Source organism: Monodelphis domestica, chromosome 2 (assembly GCF_027887165.1).
Source record: "Monodelphis domestica isolate mMonDom1 chromosome 2, mMonDom1.pri, whole genome shotgun sequence".
In the NCBI taxonomy this organism is placed as follows: domain Eukaryota; kingdom Metazoa; phylum Chordata; class Mammalia; order Didelphimorphia; family Didelphidae; genus Monodelphis; species Monodelphis domestica.
The window spans coordinates 257,694,846-257,715,325 of NC_077228.1; the positions used below are offsets into that span (position 1 = coordinate 257,694,846).

The 20,480-nt window shown below is 39.2% G+C and overlaps 1 protein-coding gene across 3 annotated transcripts; it reads left to right on the forward strand.

The window, feature by feature from the left end:
• Positions 1–2,119: 2,119 nt before the first annotated feature.
• RNF222 (ring finger protein 222) lies at positions 2,120–19,183 on the forward strand. 3 transcript variants are annotated; one of them, XM_001363988.3, is made up of 3 exons: positions 2,120–2,265; positions 17,289–17,952; positions 18,465–19,183. In XM_001363988.3, exons 2-3 carry the CDS (start codon positions 17,314–17,316, stop codon positions 18,534–18,536), a joined length of 711 nt encoding a protein of 236 aa, XP_001364025.2. In that variant the 5' UTR covers positions 2,120–2,265; positions 17,289–17,313; the 3' UTR covers positions 18,537–19,183. The 3 variants fall into 3 exon arrangements, with proteins under 3 accessions (XP_001364025.2, XP_007483182.1, XP_007483184.1); XM_007483120.2 differs by having other exon boundaries at positions 2,121–2,265; positions 17,286–17,952; XM_007483122.2 differs by having other exon boundaries at positions 2,121–2,265; positions 17,286–19,183.
• The last annotated feature ends 1,297 nt before the right edge of the window (positions 19,184–20,480 follow it).

A 20,480-nucleotide genomic window follows, 5' to 3' on the forward strand; every position in this document is an offset into this window, starting at 1 on the left:
AAGATTCCCTGCATTTTGATCCAGCCATGCCACTGCTGGGTTTATACCCCAAAGAGATTATAAGGAAAAAGACTTGTAAAAAAATATTTATAGCCATGCTCTTTGTGGTGGCAAAAAATTGGAAAATGAGAGGATGCCCTTCGATTGAGGAATAACTGAACAAATTGTAGTATCTGGTGGTGATGAAATACTATTGTGCCCAAAGGAATAATGAACTGGAGGAATTCCATGTGAAGTGGAACGACCTCCAGGAATTAATGCAGAGTGAAAGGAGCAGAACCAGGAGAACATTATACACAGAGACAGATACACTGTGGCACAATCAAATGTAATATAGGCTTCTCTACTAGCAACAATGCAATGATCCAGGACAATTCTGAGGGACTCATGAGAAAGAATGCTATCCACATTCAAAGGAAGAATTGTGGGAATAGAAACACAGAAGAAAAACAACTGCTTGATCACATGGTTCAATGGGGATACATTTGAGGATGTAGATTCTAAACGATCACTCTAGTGCAAATATTAATAATATGGAAATAGGACTTGATCAATGACACATGTAAAACCCAGTGAAATTGGCTATTGGAGGGAGGTGAAAGGAGGGGAGGGAATGAATCATGAATCCTGTAACCATAGAAAAATATTCTAAATTAATTAAATAAATAAACTTAATTTTAAAAACCTAACCTTCTGCCTTAGAATCAATATTGTGTATTGGTTCTAAGGAAGAAGAGTGGTAAGGGCTAGGCCAGTGGTAGCAAACCTATGGAACATGTGGCAGAGGGGGCACTCAGAGCCCTCTCTGTGGACATGTAGGCAGTCACCCCAGCACAGAGTTCACCAGAGTTTGTTACTAGAAAGCCAGAGGGATGCAGGGCTAGGCTGCTCCCCTCCCCATCTCTATGTGGGCCTCAGGACATTTCTCATATCGCCTGCCCCTCCAAAAGGTTTGTCATTACTGGACTAGGCAATGGGGGTTGAGTGACTTATCCAGGGACACACAGCTAGGATGTCTCTGAGACCAAATTTAAACCTAGGACCTCTCATCTCTGGGCCTACCTCTCAACCCACTGAACCACCTAGCTGTTCCCTCAATTATTTTCAATTTGTCCTATATATAGCTTGTTAGTACATAGTTATTTGCATATTACCTCCCCTATTAGACTGTGAGCTTCTTGAAAGCAGAGACTATCTTTTACCTCATTTTGTATTCTCAGTGCTTAGCACAGCACTTGGCACATAATAATATATGCTTAATTAATGTTTATTGATTAACTGAAAATTCTTTCCAGAAAAGGGTTTCTGGTTGAAGAGTAGTTAGATTTATAATGTTTGAGATTCTCTGGCAGAGTCTAGGTCCAGGCAAATAGCCATGCTGTCCAGTAAGCATGAATCTTTACAATGGAGCCACTCAGGAAAGAGAGGAGGTCTTTGGAACTTCTCCTATTCTGGTTTCTTAAACCAGCCCTGAGGCACAGGCAACAAAGAGTATAGACAGACTATTGGATTTCTTATTGCCCTCAGACAAGATTGAGAATTCAGAGGCTCTATGAGCCTTTACTCCTTTCACATAAGCCCACAGATAGCAAAGGTTCTAGAAGCCCACTTTGTGACTGGTCTTGTAGAGAAGGGGCCATGAATCACTCAGAAACTATGCTTGTTAGAGTCCTTATGAGGCCAGTCTCTCCGACCTTGGTTCTGAGGGCCCCTTTTGGAGTTGAAGCTAGGTTTTTTTCTGGTCTCTAGTACTAAGAGGATATTTCTAACAAATAACCTATACCCCAGGTCCCAGCTTCATGTTGCTGCCTTCCATTTTATACAATTCTTTTCACAGGATTTGGGTGAGATGGGAACAAGAGGACCTCTGGACATCAGATCACTAACTTTACAAATATCAAAACTGGGACATAGTAAGATTTCTTCAAGATGACAGCTCATCTTTTCTACTGTCTAAGCCCCTCTTCATCTCTTAGAACCCATCTCTCTGACAGGTTACTCTCTTTGCACTCTCCTTATTAAAGTCACCTGATGCCAACTCATGGCAAATCCCCAGCCCTACAGGGGAGCTTCATGGCTTCAAACAGGTTGGGCTACATTCACTTCCCAAGAGCTGTCCTTCCCTCCCCATCAGAGTCATTAGAAAACCAGCAGGGAGGAGGCATTTGCTCTCTGGTCCCAACCCTGGCTGTCTAGCCCTCACCCCGGACCCATATGGAGGTGTTAAGTGGATGGGTAGAATCCTGTCATCTCATCTGGGCCAAAGTGAGTCTGGGGAGACCTAGCTCAAGATGGGGTTTTGGAAGTGAGGGAGGTGGAGATGAAGTAGGGAGGGATGATCCTGGGCAGGGATACTGGTTGGGTGTATGGGGGATGTCAGATGCTTTCCTTGGACTAGATTGAAACTAAGGAGAAGCCTATGTAGATAAAGTGGGGAGACATGGTTACTGTTCCAAGGGGTTAAAAACCTGGATGAAGATTAAAGGGTCTTGTTTTGGGGAAGCTGGAAGGCTTATCCCTTAAAGAACACTGTCAGTCATAGGAATAACAACAGCTCAGCCTCACCAGACAGGAGAAAGGAGAAAGGACTATTTTCCCTGAGCTTAGCTAGTGCTTCAAGTATTAGAAAGCTATCCAAGTGATTTGAACCAGAAGACACAAGGAAATAAAGAACCAGAGAACCCAACAATCTTAGAGTTATAGAATTTTGGGATTCTCGAATCTTAAAAAATCTTAGAATCCTAAAGTTGGAAAAGATCTTAGAGGTCCTAAGAGGAGAGCAATGTTTTTCCCTCAACCTAAAAAGTCAGTTTTCTTCTTTCCTACTGTATGGATGGACCTGAACCAACCAATAAGTAATTTTTAGTAGCATCTTCTATATATGAGGCACTATGCTAGAGGATAGAAAGAAAGAAATTCAGAGTAATTAAATACAAGTGAATTTTGGGAAGGAGGACACTGGCAGCTGGGGGAATCAGGAAAGGTCTTGAGCTATAATATATCCTGAAGAGAGAGATTCTGAAGCAGAGGTGAGGTAGAATGCATTCTAAGTGTGGAAGCCAGACCGTTTAAAAAAAAAGAAAAAGAAAGAAAGAAAGGCACAGAGATGCAAACTCAAGTGGAACAGAGAAGGCCAGTTTGACTGCATTGCACCGTATAAAAGGAGGATTAATTCCAATAAGCTTGGTATTCCTGACCTTGTTCATTTCCTTTCTGTTTGATTATGTATCCTCATCATCTTGTTTTGGTATTAGGGGCTTCTTCTATTCTCTCCTCTTTTCTCCTTGTCTTCCACTTTGAAAGGATGTGTTTTCAAGACCCACTTTATTCATTAGTGCTTTCTCAAGCTATACTTAAGGATACAATAAGCACCTTGAGCTCTTGCAGCATTTATTTTCTGCACTACTCATATAGTACCCAAAAGTCTTACATTATAATTTAACTATTTCATATCCATGTCTGCTCTCCTTATTAGATTGTGAGGGAAAGAATTTCATGTTATGTTTATGGACCTCTCCTCTCCTCTTATATACACTATATTCAGAACTTAGTAACTAGAAATGGTATAAGGGAGAGGAGCTGGAAACAGAAGAGAGACACAGACAGACAGACAGAGAAATAGAAAGAGAAAGAAACAGAGACAGAGAAATGGGAAGAGAGAGAGAGAGGAGGCTTCAGGGAAAAAATATTGGAGAAAGAAAAAAAGAAAAAATAGGTAAGAAATAGCAAGCAGTGGCTGGTATCGTTTCTTTTATAGATGGAAAAGCATAAGGAAGAGGAGAGAGAGAGAGAGAGAGAGAGAGAGAGAGAGAGAGAGAGAGAGAGAGAGAGAGAGAGAGAGAGAGAGAGAGAGAGGACCTATCTTTCATCAGGAAATTATTCTTGAGCAAAGGTAAGGGAGTCTAGAATAGGGTGATGACCTGGGACCAACACTGACTCAGTCACTCTTGGGAAATCTTTTCCCTTACATACACATACACTCATACACACATACATCCATGCACACATCTATTCACAGAATATTCACATGTGCAATATACACATAAGCATATATAAATGCTTCCTTGTTTGTTTAGCATTTGCTTTTATGATCTATATATCTGTATAATCTACTCTCTATCATATCTTTATCATTATCAGCTATATCATAGGTATGCATAGAATTTGATCAATATGCCCTCCACTTTCCTCTATACTCCATATTTTTTTATGACCTCATAGAAAAATCGATAAATATAGATCAGGGTTGCTTTATTTTTAAACCCTTACTTTCCATCTTGGAATCAATACTGTGTATCAATTCTAAGACAGAAGAAGAGTAAGGGCTAGGCAAAACTTGCCCAGGGTCACACAGCTAGGAAGTGTCTGAGATCAGATTTGAACCTAGGATCAACAATCTCTAGGCCTGGCTCTCAATTCACTGATCATCTATCCAGTTGCCAACAGGAGTTCTTGAATTTTTTATTGTGTTATGGGTCACTTTGGCAGTGTGAGGAAACCTATAGATCCCCTTCTCAGAATAATGTTTTTAAATTAATAAAATAAAATACATAAGATTACAAAGGAAACCAAGTATATTGAAACAAAGTTATCAAAATATTTTTTTAAAAACGAGCAAATTCACAAACCCTAAGTTTATGACCCTTGGTCTTAATGATCCCTAAATGTCCTTTCTAGCTCTAATATTCTATGAATCTATGATTCTATACTTTATCATCTAATTATTATTTACACATCCTCAATCTTTTTGTTGTGATTTATATCTTTCACCTGCTTATCTTCCACCAGCTCTCTCTGTTTATCACTTTTCAAGAAGTATTATTTCTATCTCTAATTGTTTTCCAACTAGTATTTCCTTTGGTGCTTCATAGCACATCATGGGGAATTCAGATATGAAGCTTCTCCTCCAAACCAAAAAAAACTATGTTGGAAGCTATCAATCTATGATCCATCAATCAATGAAAGTTCTGAATCAATTATTCCTGTTATCTGAGCTTCCACACACCTAAAATTATCAAATCAATATTTTAACAAAGCATAATGATAAAGAGTAACATTGAACAAGTATTTGGTGGTTGCCATTGCTAAAAGGCTTTCCATTCTAATACCTTAATCAAATTACTGTGCACCATAGAATCTTCTTGGACATCTATTCCTACCCCTCAGATTCTTATGAAATATTCCCTGATAGCTGATCAGTCTTGGAAACTGAAATGCTGATTACAATGAGTTAATTGAAACTCCCTGGTCAAAAGGGTCTTGCCAACATTGATATTATAATTTTAATGGAATATGTGTGTATGTGTGTGTCTGATAACTTTATTACCTTATTCCCTACAATTATACCAAGATTAATTTTTATATTTGTTCTTATGCATAGGAGAAAGTTCATAAATACTAGATGATGTCTACAATCCTTTTCAGTTCTTCTAAGATTTTCTAGTTCCATATTTCTCTCACACCAATACCCATGTTATATCTCTAATTTGTTCCACCTCTCTTCCGGTTTTCATCACTTCTTGATATACAGTCTATGATCTATTTTTCTTTATCTGAACTTAATCATCTATTTTCTTAACATACTTTAAACTTGGTTGTTATTCCTGTTTTCTGAACTTCCACATGCCTAAAATTATCAAAACAATATTTTAACAAAGCATAATTATAAAGAGTAACATTGAACAAGGATTTGGTGGTTGCCATTGCTAATAATCTTTCCATTCTAATATATTGATCAAATTACTGTGCACCACAGAATCTTCTTGGACATCTATTCCTACCCCTCAGATTCTTATGAAATATTCTCTGAAGATTCATTCTTATAAAGTGCCTAAAGTACTATTGCTGGGGCATTGACAGCTGTAAAACCATGGAGAGTGTAGTGTATGTAACATGACAGACTGAGTCTGGCCTGTCTTAAAAATAGATACATGAAAAATGGATAATGGCTATGACTGCTATGTGTGCTTCATTCCAGGAATACTTAATTATAGGGTTATTACTTCTTGTTATTTTTCTTTCAGTCCAAATATTCATTCATGCAAAATAGGTCCAGTGTCAGAGATGAAAAGTTCATATAATATATCTGTTATCAGCATCATCTGTTTTCTGAGAATCAATTTAACCAAATAAGGAGAGTCTCATTACTACTAGTAGATTGGTCACTTAGTGATGAATTCTTTGGCCATGAAAACCTGTGAAGTGATGAAATATGCAGAATTAACACCAGTCCTATATGGCCTTTTCTCATTTCTATAGTGATGGTGGCAGGAAAAGGAACAGACAAATACTGTCAGATAAGGTTTTACTTAATTGTTTTGTTTTGTGAAAAAGGAGGATTCTATGGAGGGGAAAATGTTAAAGAATGTCTATGGCATAAAAACAAAAGATATAGAACTTTAAAAAAAAAGAAGAGGGTGCTAAGAATCATTTTAAAACTGTGAGTAGAGAGAGGAGTAAATGAGTGACTTAGTAGATTAAGAGCCAGGCTTAGAGATGGTCATGGGTTCAAACGTGACCTCAGATACTTCCTACCTGTGTGACCTTGGGCAAAGTCACTTAACTTCCATTGCCTAGACCTTAATATTAATAATTAGTACTGATTCTAAGACCAAAAGTAAAAGGTTTTAAAAAAAAACTATGAACATTTACTTGACTGTCAGTATTCTAAATATATCTTTGTCCAATAACCAATGAAAGCACATACTATTGAAGAAATGAAATCATAATTATGATAAATGAAACCAAAAGACACAAGAAAGTTGCAATTTACAGATCTTCCTTAGACCAAAAAATGAGAGAATTGGTAGAATTATTTTTATCTTGTCCCAAAGCAAGAAATGTAATTGCACTTAAAAGTTGGGGGGCTGGGGGCAGCTGGGTAGCTCAGTGGATTGAGAGCTAGGCCTAGAGATGGGAGGTCCTAGGTTCAAATCTGGCCTCAGCCACTTCCCAGCTGTGTGACCCTGGGCAAGTCACTTGACCCCCATTGCCTAGCCCTTACCACTCTTCTGCCTTGGAGCCAATACACAGTATTGACTCCAAGACAGAAGGTAAGGGTTTATTAAAAAAAAAAAAAAGTTGGGGGGCAGCTGGGTAGCTCAGTGGATTGAGAGCCATGCCTAGAGACAGGAGGTCCTAGATTCAAATCTGGCCTCAGATACTTCCCAGCTGTGTGACCCTGGGCAAGTCATTTAACCCCCTATTGCCTAGCCCTTACCACTCTTCTGCCTTGGAACCAATATACAGTATTGACTCCAAGACAGAAGGTAAGGTTTGGTTTTGTTTTGTTTTTTTTTTATGAAAAATAAATAAATAAAAAATAAAAGTTGGTCCTCTCCTACTTTGATATGCTTGATAAGCATTTACAAAAATACCACCAAAAGATAATTGCAATTTATATACCAACATAATGAGGAAATGGAGAAATTTTTACAAAGAACTTTCAATACATAATGGAGGAAGGGGAAAAGTATATTGGAAAACGGGACTCAAGAGTAAAAAATAATAGAGGTCAGAAGCCTAGAGAAAACATAGAAGCCACATACTTATATATTATAAACACTTCCTTCAAGAAAAGAATCAAAAGATGCTAGACATGGTTAGTACCAGATAACATCACTAAAAATGAAATGTATTATATTTTAACAAACAAGAGAAAACTCACTGTCAATGTGAGTCATCTCAGAGTTAGCTATCTGTTTACAATCATACCATTGGATTATTAGAGCTATAAAAATAACAGGCTTATTTAGCTAAAGAGAGGAGGGGGGAAAGGGAATTAGGGAATAACTAACTCAAACCAAACAGAGATTAACATCCTTATACCTTCTATAATTATTCTAAACTAAATTCTTACAGTAGTTATTAAGGCTAGGAGATTTTGGTAGAAACCAGGACAAGAGCCAAAGAGTCTCACAACCAGGAGTCCTCTTTGAGTCAAGCAGTAGTCCCAGTAACAGCTCTGTTGAAATCCACTTGACAGCAGTAGCAGCACCACAGCAACAGCAATAAGGACAGGAAGAATATCAAGAAAGCCAAAAAAAGAGGGAATCTCTGGCTCTCTAGGTCCACCCCAGAAATACCAGACAGAAACCCTCTTGGCTCTCCTGACTGCTAGAGAAAAAGCAGCAGCTTCTCTCTATTCCAGAGGAGTTCACCAACTGCCCTCAGAAACTGCCTGTGTGTTCTGTGTGGAATCTTGGTTTGCAGGATCTCTTGCTGTCAACTTGTCCCTGTTAAAATCCTTTACTACAGAATAAAGATAAAAATCATTACCAAATTAGACAAAATAATAAAAATTAGGAGATATGGCTTTCATTTGAGGCAATTTCAACTTGATCCACTTAAACAAGTTCTTCTCATCAGAAAATGAGGGCTATCTGGAACAAACATCAACTTGGTTTATTAATTATATACCCTAGTAAGTTTAACCCCAACTGCCACAATAAGGTCCCCCCAAAAAACCTCAAAGCATCCTCAACCAGTAAACACTTGATTTCCTTGTAAAGCAGAAAGATATGGCAGCCAAGGAAAATGTTAGTTTTAAAAAATGCTCATTTATAAAATCTTAAAGTGAACAGTCAGTGGAAGATTATGAGAAATATCACCTCTATAAAAGAGAGAGACCTTAGGAAGAAAAGCAATTTTATAGAAAGCTTATTGAAAAGCCAAACTAGGCCAGATCATCCTAAGGGCATTTTGGGATGAAATGGAAAGAAATACAATTAATAGATTTAAAATGAAAAAGATCTGTCAAAATATCTACAACAAACTATTTTCTCCTACAGTCATCAGGGCACTATGATATATGAACTCTAACAATGTAGTGTCCACTATGCTGAATATACTATTGGGGGAATGAGTCATACCAAACTTGACATTCTCACTATAAATGAAACCAGAGGTCAAATTAACAAGCATTTATTAAGCAATGTGCCAGATACAGTACCAAATATTAGGGATACAAAGGAAAGGGGGGGATGGATTCTTGTCCTAAAGGAGCTCACAATCTAATGCAGGAGACAACATGCAAATAGTCAGATACAATAAAGAGACCAGGAAAGACTTCTTTCAGAAGGTGGCATTTTGGCTGAGAATTGGAAGAAGCAAAGGAAGCCAAAGAGACAGAACAGAGAGAATTCTAGGCAGTAAGAACACCTGGAGTCAGAGGATAGATAGTTTTGTTTGAGGAAAAGTAAAGAGGCCAATGTTATTTAGTTGATGAGATTAAGGTGTAAAAAAGACCAGAAACCTAGGAAGGGGTGAGATTATGAAGGATTTTGAACACCAAACAAGATTTTACATTTGATCCTGGATGTAACAAGGAGCCTCTGGAGTTTACTGAATGGAGCAGGTGCAGTGACAGTCAGACCTGTGGTTTGGGGAAATCACTTTGTTACTTAAGTGGAGGATAGGTTAGTGTGACAGCTATGTGAGACAGAAAAAAAGAATATATAGAACACTATTGAAATAGTATTCCAGGAGTGAGTTGATAAAGGCCTTCACCAGAGTGGTGGCATTGTCAGAGAAGAGAAGAGGTATACCCAAGAGATATTTCAAAGACAGAATTAACAGGACTTTAGCAATAGATTGGATTTGGGGAGTGAGAGAGAGTCAAGAGTCAAAAATGGCACTTGGGTGTGGAGGCAGCATAAGAACAGCAAGGGCATCCATCAAGCAAAGCTCTGGAAAGTCTAAAAATCCCCCCCAGTAACAAAGACTCTGGGTTAGTCATAGTTCAGCTAAAGTCAGACACGTAGCTCACTCCTCACCTGAGGATTCAACGCCTCCTTCTCTCTCTTTACTGAAACTGGATGTTCCAACCAAAAACCACATTCTCTGGGAATCTGGTTTAGATGGTTACATATTGACATATTGATTTATCAGCCTTAGAAAACTCTGTCTATATTCAATGAGATAAACCAAATCATTTGTACCACATTTGAAAATCATTTACCTTCATTGTGTAAGTGGAAACTTGTGCAAAATCCCCAGCTTGTTTTCCCCCCATATAAAAGTAGATGTAACTTCCATAAAGTGGTCCTGATTGCTATCAATGCCTCTAGCCCTCCTGACACTCAACTGTGTCTGTCATTTTCCTTGCCACCCTTTGGGGGCCCCAACTGAGTATGTCATTGACACTTGGGTTTCAAGTCTAAGCGATTGGGAGTATGATGGTGCCCTAGACAATAACATGGAATTTAAAGAGAGGGGAAGATTTGGGGGAAAGATCATGAATTCTGTTTTGGATATGTTGAGTTTAGGATGTCTCTGGAACATACATTTTGTGATATCTAATATACAGTTGGAGATGAAACTAAAGGCCAGAAGAGATAGTAGGTCTGGATAAATAATGAGAATCATCTGTACAAAGATGATTACTAAATTCATAACACAATGAAATCACTAAGCAAAATAGCAAAAGGAAGTTGCAATTTATAAGTTCTTCTTGGAGAGAAGGAAATAGACCAGACCAAGCACACAAAGAGGAGATCTAGGGTAGAGGTAATAGTTCTGAGGGCATTTATGTAATTCATGGCCCAAGACCCCTCAAAATTTTGGACTCACATGAACCAAATAAGCTCCTGAAAAACAACTCCAAAAGAATAATTTTCTGTGACTCATTTCCCCCCACCTAGAATTGCTACAAGAAAATTTACTGCTATACTCATGATATAACTCGTGCCTAGATTTACCCCAATGTGAGTAAGAGATGTCTCCAGCTCCTGTACAAGAAGATCAGTGAAACAATGTAATTATCAGGTGTGGGACAACCTTTAATCCTAAACAAAACATGGAGATGTAAACTACCTACAAGTGCTCCTAAAAAGATAGTGAAACATATAAAGCACTCCAATAGTCCATGAACTTCCCCCAGAAAGGAACTAAATTTCAGATTGCTTTTGGAGCAAGTTTTTTGACCATCCAGTGACATCTTCTTTCCCATTGAATTCAACTCTGTCCTTTTGTAGTAAGCCAGTCCTGAATCAGGCTATTCTGGTAACTCAGGTTTAAGATAGACAACTGACAATTAACAAAAGACTTATTTGACCATAGCAGGCAAAGAATATTTAGGAAACATTCTATTGATTCATCTGAGCACAACTTCTCTGTATCAAGCCTGGGTCATGTTGGTCTATCTGTCAGAAGTCTAAGGAAGGAGCCAAATAACTCACCCTGGATTTAGTATGTAGGGCTCCAGAAAGGAGGCTCAGTGGCCTTTAGTCCCCAGAGCCAATGAAGTCTCAAGGACAGTTTCAATATCTTTTAAGAAATAGAACTAGTTTGGTCCTTGTGGGACTGGGTTGCTCCTACCACAGTCCTAAGACTTGTAATGCTACTCTGTGGTTTAGATTCCCTTTAGAAGGTAAACATACTTTGAGGTTTATGAGGAAGCAATTTCCTTCCTATTAACACTTGCAACATACAATCTACTAATGGTAAAAGTGAGGAATGGAGAGGAGGGAAGTAAGCAAGGTCCAGATATCTTCCGCCACCCTTCAGCCCAATAACATTTGCTTATTTTGAGCCTTTACCTTTTGAGTCTTTATTTATTTGGCTTATTTTGAGCATCATAGAATCAATACTATGTATTGGTTCCAAGGCAGAAGAGCAATAAGAACTAAGAAATGGAAGTTAAGTGTTTGCCCAAAGTCACATAACTAGGAAGTATCTGAGGTTAGATTTGAACCCAGGACCTCCCATCTCTAGGCCTAGCTCTCTATTCACTGAGCCATACAATGATATGATTTTAATGCTTTAGCAACAGAGGCTATACTAGTGATCTTCTTTCCTTCATTCTTCTGGGCCTCAATTAGCCAATTTTTAGTAGTTCTCTGTGACTTCATAGCAAGGTGCCCTCTCTAAGAAGGATGATCTTGATGAAATCTTCCTCTTTGACCATTGACAAAATTCTCTAACTTGAGAGCTCTTGATCTTGAGAATGCTTAAGCCAAGGCTGGCACTGCCCAAGAAATCTCTCTTCTCAGATTAGAAGATTAAATCTTGGGATCATGCTGCCTAGAGAATGAAAAATCCCCCTTCCTCCACATAGGAATTTAGGATTCAAGAGCATTGATTATGTTGAGTGAATATGCAGATATCTTCATTTGCCATGTAATTCTGTAATAAATCTTCTTCCCCATTCCCCTACCTCCATCTCCTACTCTCTTGTGTAAGAAAAAGATCAAACTGGTGTGTCAGTTCACTTTTAAGAATCATAGAGAAGAAGGATTCTTCTGACAAGAGTCTATCCCTCTAATCCTCAACCAATCATCAAGAGATCCCCAAGTATGTATACAATCGTCCCTTGCTATATCGTGGTTTCACTGTATCGTAGGGTCGTTTGTTATTGTTTTTTTTTTTAATCTAATTCTGTATTGCGGAGTTTTTGCTGTATCTCAGGATTTTGTAGATGAATACCATACTGTACACAATGGAAATGCAATATGCCACTACCACTTGTGCAAATTTGCCCACATGAGATTGTACATGACACACTATTGGCTTATGTAATGAAAGGTGACCAACCACAATGCTCTGTTCTATATCCTGGGCACTGATTGGCTCAGTGACTGTAGGATCAATCTGTTTGCTCTCCTGCTACTTCATAGATTTTCAGCTATCACTGGGGTCTCTGGATCATAACTCCTGTGATAGGTGAGGAATCACTGTACACTCCACAGGGAGATGCCCTTTGGATGCCTTTAAACTAAGACTCATGCCCTGTTATTTCATCAAACTGAGGGATTAATTGATCAGGAACTCCCCTCAATTAACTACCTACCCCCTGTTAAATATTTTTTTGGCCCAACAAATCAAACTGTAATCCTTTCAGACATATTCAAAAGAAGCAGAATAGACATCTCTAGCCTCTTCTCTTCCCATTCTTCTCCAAGAAATACTTTCCTTCCTGCCAGAAAGAAAAACAGGAAATTGAAGCTAGAGACTGCCACTTTGCTCTCATCAGAGAGAGATACTAAGCCAGATTTATATCTGCTTACTCCCTTAAATATTCTTTGTAGAGGGTATATGATCAGTTTCAATCCAACTTCTTATGCTTCTGTCATTACCGGGGGAAAGCATGACCCCAAGCTCTATATCCAAACTTTGACCCCTTTCCCACCAAATAACCACTTTCATAATGAATATACATTGCAAATAGGAAAGAAATCCATTTTTCCATTTATAGCCAAACAGAAATCAGAGAAGGCATATACATAGGAGAATATATGCCAGACAATTCAAGGTAATGGAGTAAGATAACTAAACTCAACTAAGAGTCCTAGATCTATCTCCCTCAAGAGGAAACTCTCTAAAGTCTCTAGCATTGCAAGCTGCAGATAAGGGCATGATGGAGACTGCCAGATCCTCATCTGACTTCCCAGTCTTTTCCTTTCACATCCTAAAGTAGAATTGGCCTCTTCTGTCTTCTCTCTCAAAGCTGGAAGCCAGGAGTACCCAAAACAACTTGATGCTTGAAGAAACCTCTTGCTTAGCCCAAGAGGGGCTCCTACTTGAAGAGTCAAGAAGGATACAGCTTGTTTATGATCTAGGGGTTGAGCTGAGGGTCTTGGGGGTACCTGGCTGATGGTAGCAATCAGCAGTTGGTATTGGTAGTGGCAGACTTGCTCCACAAGTATTGCTCCCCTATATGATGACTAAGGGACCACACCTGGAAGAACAGTTAGTGGTTTGGGGAGGCATTGCTGTTCTTGGGGATCTTGGTCTTAGATCTGCCTACTCTTCAATGTGTATTTTGTGCTAGATCTCCTTCATGATATACCTCTGTTTCACATACATCTCCTTGTCTTATGCTTCACTTGACTTTAATAATCAGATTATCAAGCAAAATGTCTCCTTTGTGTTTTTAAGGAATTTTGTCTGATTTTGAAATATGCCTAGAAATCACCTTGTTCGAAAGTCTTTAAGATGCATTTTGCTTTATTGAATTGATTCCTTTTTTTTTTTAAAACCCTTACCTTCTGTCTTGGAGTCAATTGACTCCAAGGCAGAAAGTGGTAAGGGCTAGGCAATGGGGATCAAGTGACTTGCCCAGGGTCACACAGCTGGGATGTGTCTGAGGCCAGATTTGAACCTAGGACCTCCTGTCTCTAGGCCTGGTTCTCAATCCACTGAGCCAACCAGCTGCCCCCTTGATTCCTTTTTTTAATAGTCATCAAACAATAAAAACAAGTGGAATCTTGAGTTGTCTATACCCTTTAGTTGGTTGTATAACTGTGAAAATTTGATCTTAAAGAATATTTACAAATTCCTCCTTAAGCACTTTATAGATATTGTCTTTCTTTCTTTCTTTCTTTCTATCTATCTTTCTTTCTTTCTTTCTTTCTTTCTTTCTTTCTTTCTTTCTTTCTTTCAACCCTGGTCTTCCATTATAGAATCAATATTGATTCTAAGCCAGAAGAGTGGTAAGGGCTAAGCCAGTGATAGCAAACCTTTTAGAGATTGAGTGTGCAAACCACATTCACATACCCCAGACAAGGGAGGGAGGAAGCACTCCCATAGTACTGATGGGAAGAGGGCCAGGTGATGTGGGAAATGTCTAAAGGTGTGGTAGAAAGGGGGAGGGGAGCAAACCCCTCTGGCATACTTGCCACAGGTTCACCAAAACAGAGCTAAGCAATGGGAGTTAAGTGACTTGCCCAGAGTCATACAGCTAGGATGTGTCTGAGGTTGCATTTGAACCTAGGACCTCCCAGCTCCAGGCCTGGCTCTCTGTCTACTGAGCCACCTAGCTGCCTCCTATATATGTTCTTAAAACATAATAATATATGTGTAAATTATTCTTATAAATATGGGTCAGTAATATTTTATTGCCATTTTGTATGACAACATTATGTATTTTTTATATTTGTTACCATAAATGCATGTACAAGAACCAGAAATCTCTTTTATCCACATTTGGAGAAATAGAATTAAATCATGAATTATACAATGAGGATATTGGAGATTGCCTTTCTCTTGTAATTTTTTAAAAGTACTTGTTTTTGCAAACATTATCTTTTCTTCTCACTATTCCTCTCCTCGCACTGACCAGTAAAAAATAAAAATAAAATCATGATAACAAGTATGACTAATCCAGAAAAACAAATTCTCATATAAGCCAGGTCCAAAAACAATTTTTTTTCTATATTTTAAATCCAGCAGTTTGGTGGAGTTGTGAATTGATCCAACCATTCTAGATGGCAATTTGGAACTATGTCCAAAGGGCACTAAAAGACTCTGCCCTTTGATTCAGCTATACCAGTGCTGGGTTTATACCCCAAAGAGATCATAAGGAAAAAGACTTGTATGAAAACATTTATAAACATGCTCTTTGTGGTGGCAAAAAATTGGAAAATGAGGGGATGCCCTCTGATTGGGGAATGGTTGAACAAATTGGTGATGGAATACTATTGTACTGAAAGGAATAATGAACTGGAGGAATTCCATGTGAAGTGGAATAACCTCCAGGAATTAATGCAGAGTGAAAGGAGAAAAACCAGGAGAACATTATACACAGAGACAGATACACTGTGGCACAATCGAATGTAATGGACTTCTCTACTAACAGCAATGCAATGATCCAGGACATTTCTGAGAAAGAACGCTATCCACATTCAGAGGAAGAATTGTGGGAATAGAAACACAGAAGAAAAACAACTGCTTGATCACATGGTTCAATGGGGATATAATTGGGGATGTAGACTCTAAACAATAACTCTAGTGCAAATATTAATAATATGGAAATAGGTCTTGATCAATGACACATGTAAAACCCAGTGGAATTGTGCGTCAGCTATGGAAGAAGGGTGGGGGAAGGGGAGGGAAAGAACATGAATCATGAAAGCACGGGAAAATATTCTAAATTAATTAATTAAATGAAATTTTCAAAAAATAAATCCAGCAATTTCCTGGTAGGAAATGTGTATCATGTTTCATCTTCAGTCCTCGAGGATAGTGGTTTATCATTGATCAGAGTTCTAAATTTCAAAATTGTTTTCCTAATATTTTGTCATTATATAATCTTTTCTCCTAGTTCCTCTGAAACTCTCTCACTATTATTTAAGGCACAACTGTATTCCATTCCATTAATATATCATCATTTGTTTAGCCATTCCCCAACAGGTAAGCACTCTTTTAATTTCCAATTTAGGACAACTACAAAAAGAGAATTTATAATTGTTTTTGTATTTTGATCTCTTTGGAGTACAGGCCTAGTAGTAGTATCACTGGGACAAAGAGAACACACACTTTAGTAACTGTTTAGGGAAATTTCCAATTTGCTTTAAATGATGGCTATACCGGGGACAGCTGGGTAGCTCAGTGGATTGAGAACCAGGCCTAGGTCCTAGGTTCAAATCTGGCCTTACCCACTTCCTAGCTGTGTGACCCTGGGCAAGTCACTTAACCCCCATTGCCTAGCCCTTACCACTCTTCTGCCTTGGAGCCAATACACAGTATTGACTCCAAGATGGAAGGTAAGGGTTTATTAAAAAAAATAATAATTTTAAAAATGATGGCTATACCAATTCACAACCACCAACAATGCTTCAGTGTGTCTATCTTCTTTCAACTCTTCCTATATTTGTTATTTTCCTCTTTCATTATCTTTGCCAATCTGATAGGTATGGGGCAACCTCAAAGAACATTTAATGTGCATTTTTCTAATTATTAGTAGTAATTTGGAGCATCTTTTCACATGGATATTGATAGCTTAAATTTCTTTTGCTGAATACTACCCATTCATATTCTTTAACCATTTATTGTCTGGGGAATGGTTCTTAGTCTTATAAATTTGAATCCTTTTCTGAGTCATCTTAAATATAAGACTTTAAACAGAGAAACTTTCCATACAGATCTTCCCTTCTATATTATGAGATTTCCCAGGTTAACTCCATGAAGAGGTAACAAGTCAAAGGGAAAAAATGATATTTTAGAGGTCAGCCCCCATGATTAGACCACTATGAGAGTCCAAAGTCTTGTAGGATCTTGGGTCATGAGTTATTTGGAAAGGGCAAGAAGAGAAAAAAGAGGATTATAAAGTTTTAGAATTGAACAGTACCTCATCTAACATAACACCTCTTCCCTCATTTTATAGACAAAAATACTGACACCCTAAAAAGTGAAGCAACATCACCTCAGGTCACATAGTAAGCTAAATGGGTTTCAAACCCAGGTCCTCTGACCATAAGATCAGTGTCTTTTCTATTACACATTGCTATGGTAGAGAGGAATAAAATGAGAAGAGTACTACTGATGCTCTCTGTCTTTGCCTCCCATAGCAGAAGCTTGCATATTGCTGGAGCTGCCATGTCAGAAGGAGAGAGCAAGGACAGTGTGGGCAGTGAGTGTCCTGTGTGCTATGAGAAGTTTCGGGACCTAGAGGGAGCCAGCCGGACACTGAGTTGCGGCCATGTCTTCTGCCATGATTGCCTTGTCAAGTACCTGCTTTCATGCAAAGTGGACGGACAGATTCAAAAGTCCATTGTCTGCCCTATCTGCCGTTATGTCACCTTCCTCAGTAAGAAGAGCTCCCGCTGGCCCTCATTATCATCGGAAAAGAGCTCTCAGACCTTGACAGTCCCTGTGGGCTTGGATAACCTGCCTTCTCTGGATGCTTTGGGACACACAAACCCTCTGACCATTCCCCATCCTCTCTGGGTTCCTTCTCAGAGCCAGACAAGAGTACTCAATCAAAGCCCCCAACTTCCTAGGGACTTGCTACCCAACTTAGTCCGAGAGCCCCAGATCTTCATCATTAGTAGACATGGGATGCCACTAGGGGAAGAAGACAGTGTACTGCCCAGGCAGAGTCTAGCTGACCTCTCAGAAACATCCCCAGCACCGAGCTCTTCCTGCTCACGCTGCTGCCGTTCTCGAATGTTACTGCTGATCACTTTTATTACAGTGGTGGCTGTGATAGCTACTATCCTGCCCTGGGTCCTATTGGTGAGGAAGGAGGCATGACTTTGTCTGGGGAGGCATCTGTATAATGTCCCATTAAAGAGCAGGCCTAGAAGCTGAGAAGTTTCTGAGCCAGACAGGAACACAGAATTCAGCCTCACATAACCATGGCCATTTTCAGCATTAGAAGGGAAAGAATAGAAATCTTGAAGGACCCTGAACACAATGCTAGTTCCATCTAACCAAGTTATTTGGAGTTCTCAAACAGGACAAGATGAGAGATCTAGGAGGAAGTCTTAGCATAATTCTGCTATAGAACTGGGGAAAGTAGTGAGATTTTCCTACCAGTTAGCCCAGGAGGGAGTCAGGGCAAGGAATTAAGGACAAGACAAAATCCATCTTCCTGTTTGGAGATGGAGATTCTGGAGGCTAAGACTAGGACTTGAAGGGTTGGTCCTGTAAGAATAGTATATCAGAGAGAATTGTAACTCCAGGAGCCTACTGTGAAGCCTGTGCTTAAACTAAAGTCAGCTAATAAACATCCCTTTTCCCTCCAGTCTGACTTCAGAGCACTGCTCATGAAGAGGAAGGATTCCTACTCCAATGACCCAGGAACAGAAGACATCTGATCCACAGACAGCCCCCATACTTGAGACTCTGATAACCTTCACTTCTACTATGAGACCCCAAAGAAGGAATGGCATTTGAGAAAGCATCTTAATAAGTCAGAGCCACTCCTTCCTCCAATAAACACTTGCTAGGATTACTGGAAAGGTCTTTCCTTCCCATTCAGGTAGAAGGGAGCCTATAGGAAAGCTGAGAATGTTGAGGCTGTTCCTATCCTCTTCTTATAGGATTCTAAGCCTTTCCCTTTCCCTCCAAAGAAGGCACTATTGCTCACTGATCTGGCATGAGATCACAGGCAGGGCTCACTGATACAAAAGAAGTTCTGTCTTGCCTGGAAAGCTTCAGCTAGAGAAGAACGGGTTAGGGTTATAGGGGGCTCAGAGGCAAGTTCTCCTCAGATCTACCCAGACAATCATCCAGCACATCTTAAGGCTGATAGAGATTGCTGTACAAGATGAGAGACTGAAGAAGATACATACAGCTTATCATCTTCCAAAAGAAATGAAGGAGTTGGTCCAAGGAATTTAGAGATGTCCATAGTGGATCCAGGAACTGAGGTCTCAGTACCATGTTCTGATGACTAGAAGCTAATAAATAATAATTTCCATGTATACAATACTTTAAAGTTTATAAAGTATTTTACAAATAATAGCTTGTTCATTTCTCACAGCAGTTTGATGAGTTATTTTTCCCCATTCCCATTCCCATCCCATTACATGGAATATTTGTGAATTGTGTTACAAAGGATGAGGTGGCCCATGTTTAACATGGGCACATAGATAAGTTTGGAATGATTCACTCCATATTTCAGGAAGAGTGGCTCTATCTTTGTGGGAAGCAAGAGGACAGTGATGGCTGGGCAATCAATCTTACACTCTCCTATCACCTTCTTTTGGGGGTTTCATGATAAAAGTTGCTTTTCAAGTTGTTGAAGGGCAACAGTTGGCAAAGTAAATTTTACTCTTGACCTGGAACCTGGCTTAATCTTAGCCATGTTAACTCCCTTGCCACAAAACTCCTATATAATAATAACTAACATTTATACAGCATTCTAAGATTTGCAAAGCAATTTACATCTGCCTTCTCATTTGAATCTCACAACAACCTGTGAAATAGGTACTAAAGGGCATACTGCAAACCTGTAGGCATGTGTCATAATAGGGCTATCCTTTGGGGGATTGCTAACCACTAGTGTGTAGTACATGCAGATGAGGTAACTAGCTGAAAGATATTTTCTTGCCTTATTCTGGCAATGCTTCTCTTTTGACCTGAACTGATCAGGGAAGATCTGAGAATTAAAGAAAAGGTTCAGATGCATATGCTCTACACTTGGTAGGAGAGAAAACCCTTTGACTGAACCAATGGACCTCTCCAACTAAACCTACATGCTTATTGTTGCAAGCATATATGGCCCCTCATATTTTCTATTATCAAACTCTGAATATCTCTCCACACATAAAGAGATCCTGATTGGCCCTGTCTGGCCCTGAGTTTCTCCCCCTTGGAGGGAGAACTCCGGTCCAAGAATTCTAATTGTTTAGGAAGTTAGTGATACAACAGATGTTCCCTTCTCATTTCAGGAAAAGGATGCTGCAATCAGAGCCATAGAGCCAGACTTTGAGTGACTCTTTGTTATGTTGAAGAGAAGGAAAGGAGAGGATAGGGGAGAACAGGACAGAAGAGGAGAAGACAGGGAAGAGAAGAGAGGAAAGGAATATGTAGAGAAAAACTGAAGCTAAGTAAGAAGAAAACTGTGAAGAGAATTATGTGAGTAAATTAACTCCTTGGGCCTACACTTCTCCCTTTCTTCTCCCTAGGACCCAATCACTCATCAGAGATGCCACTGGCCCAACCAGTTGTGGAGCTGTTTCCCAGTCTGGGAACCTTGATATAGAGCCATCATATGTAACCCACCCATATTCTATTAATATTACTCCCAGCCTGAA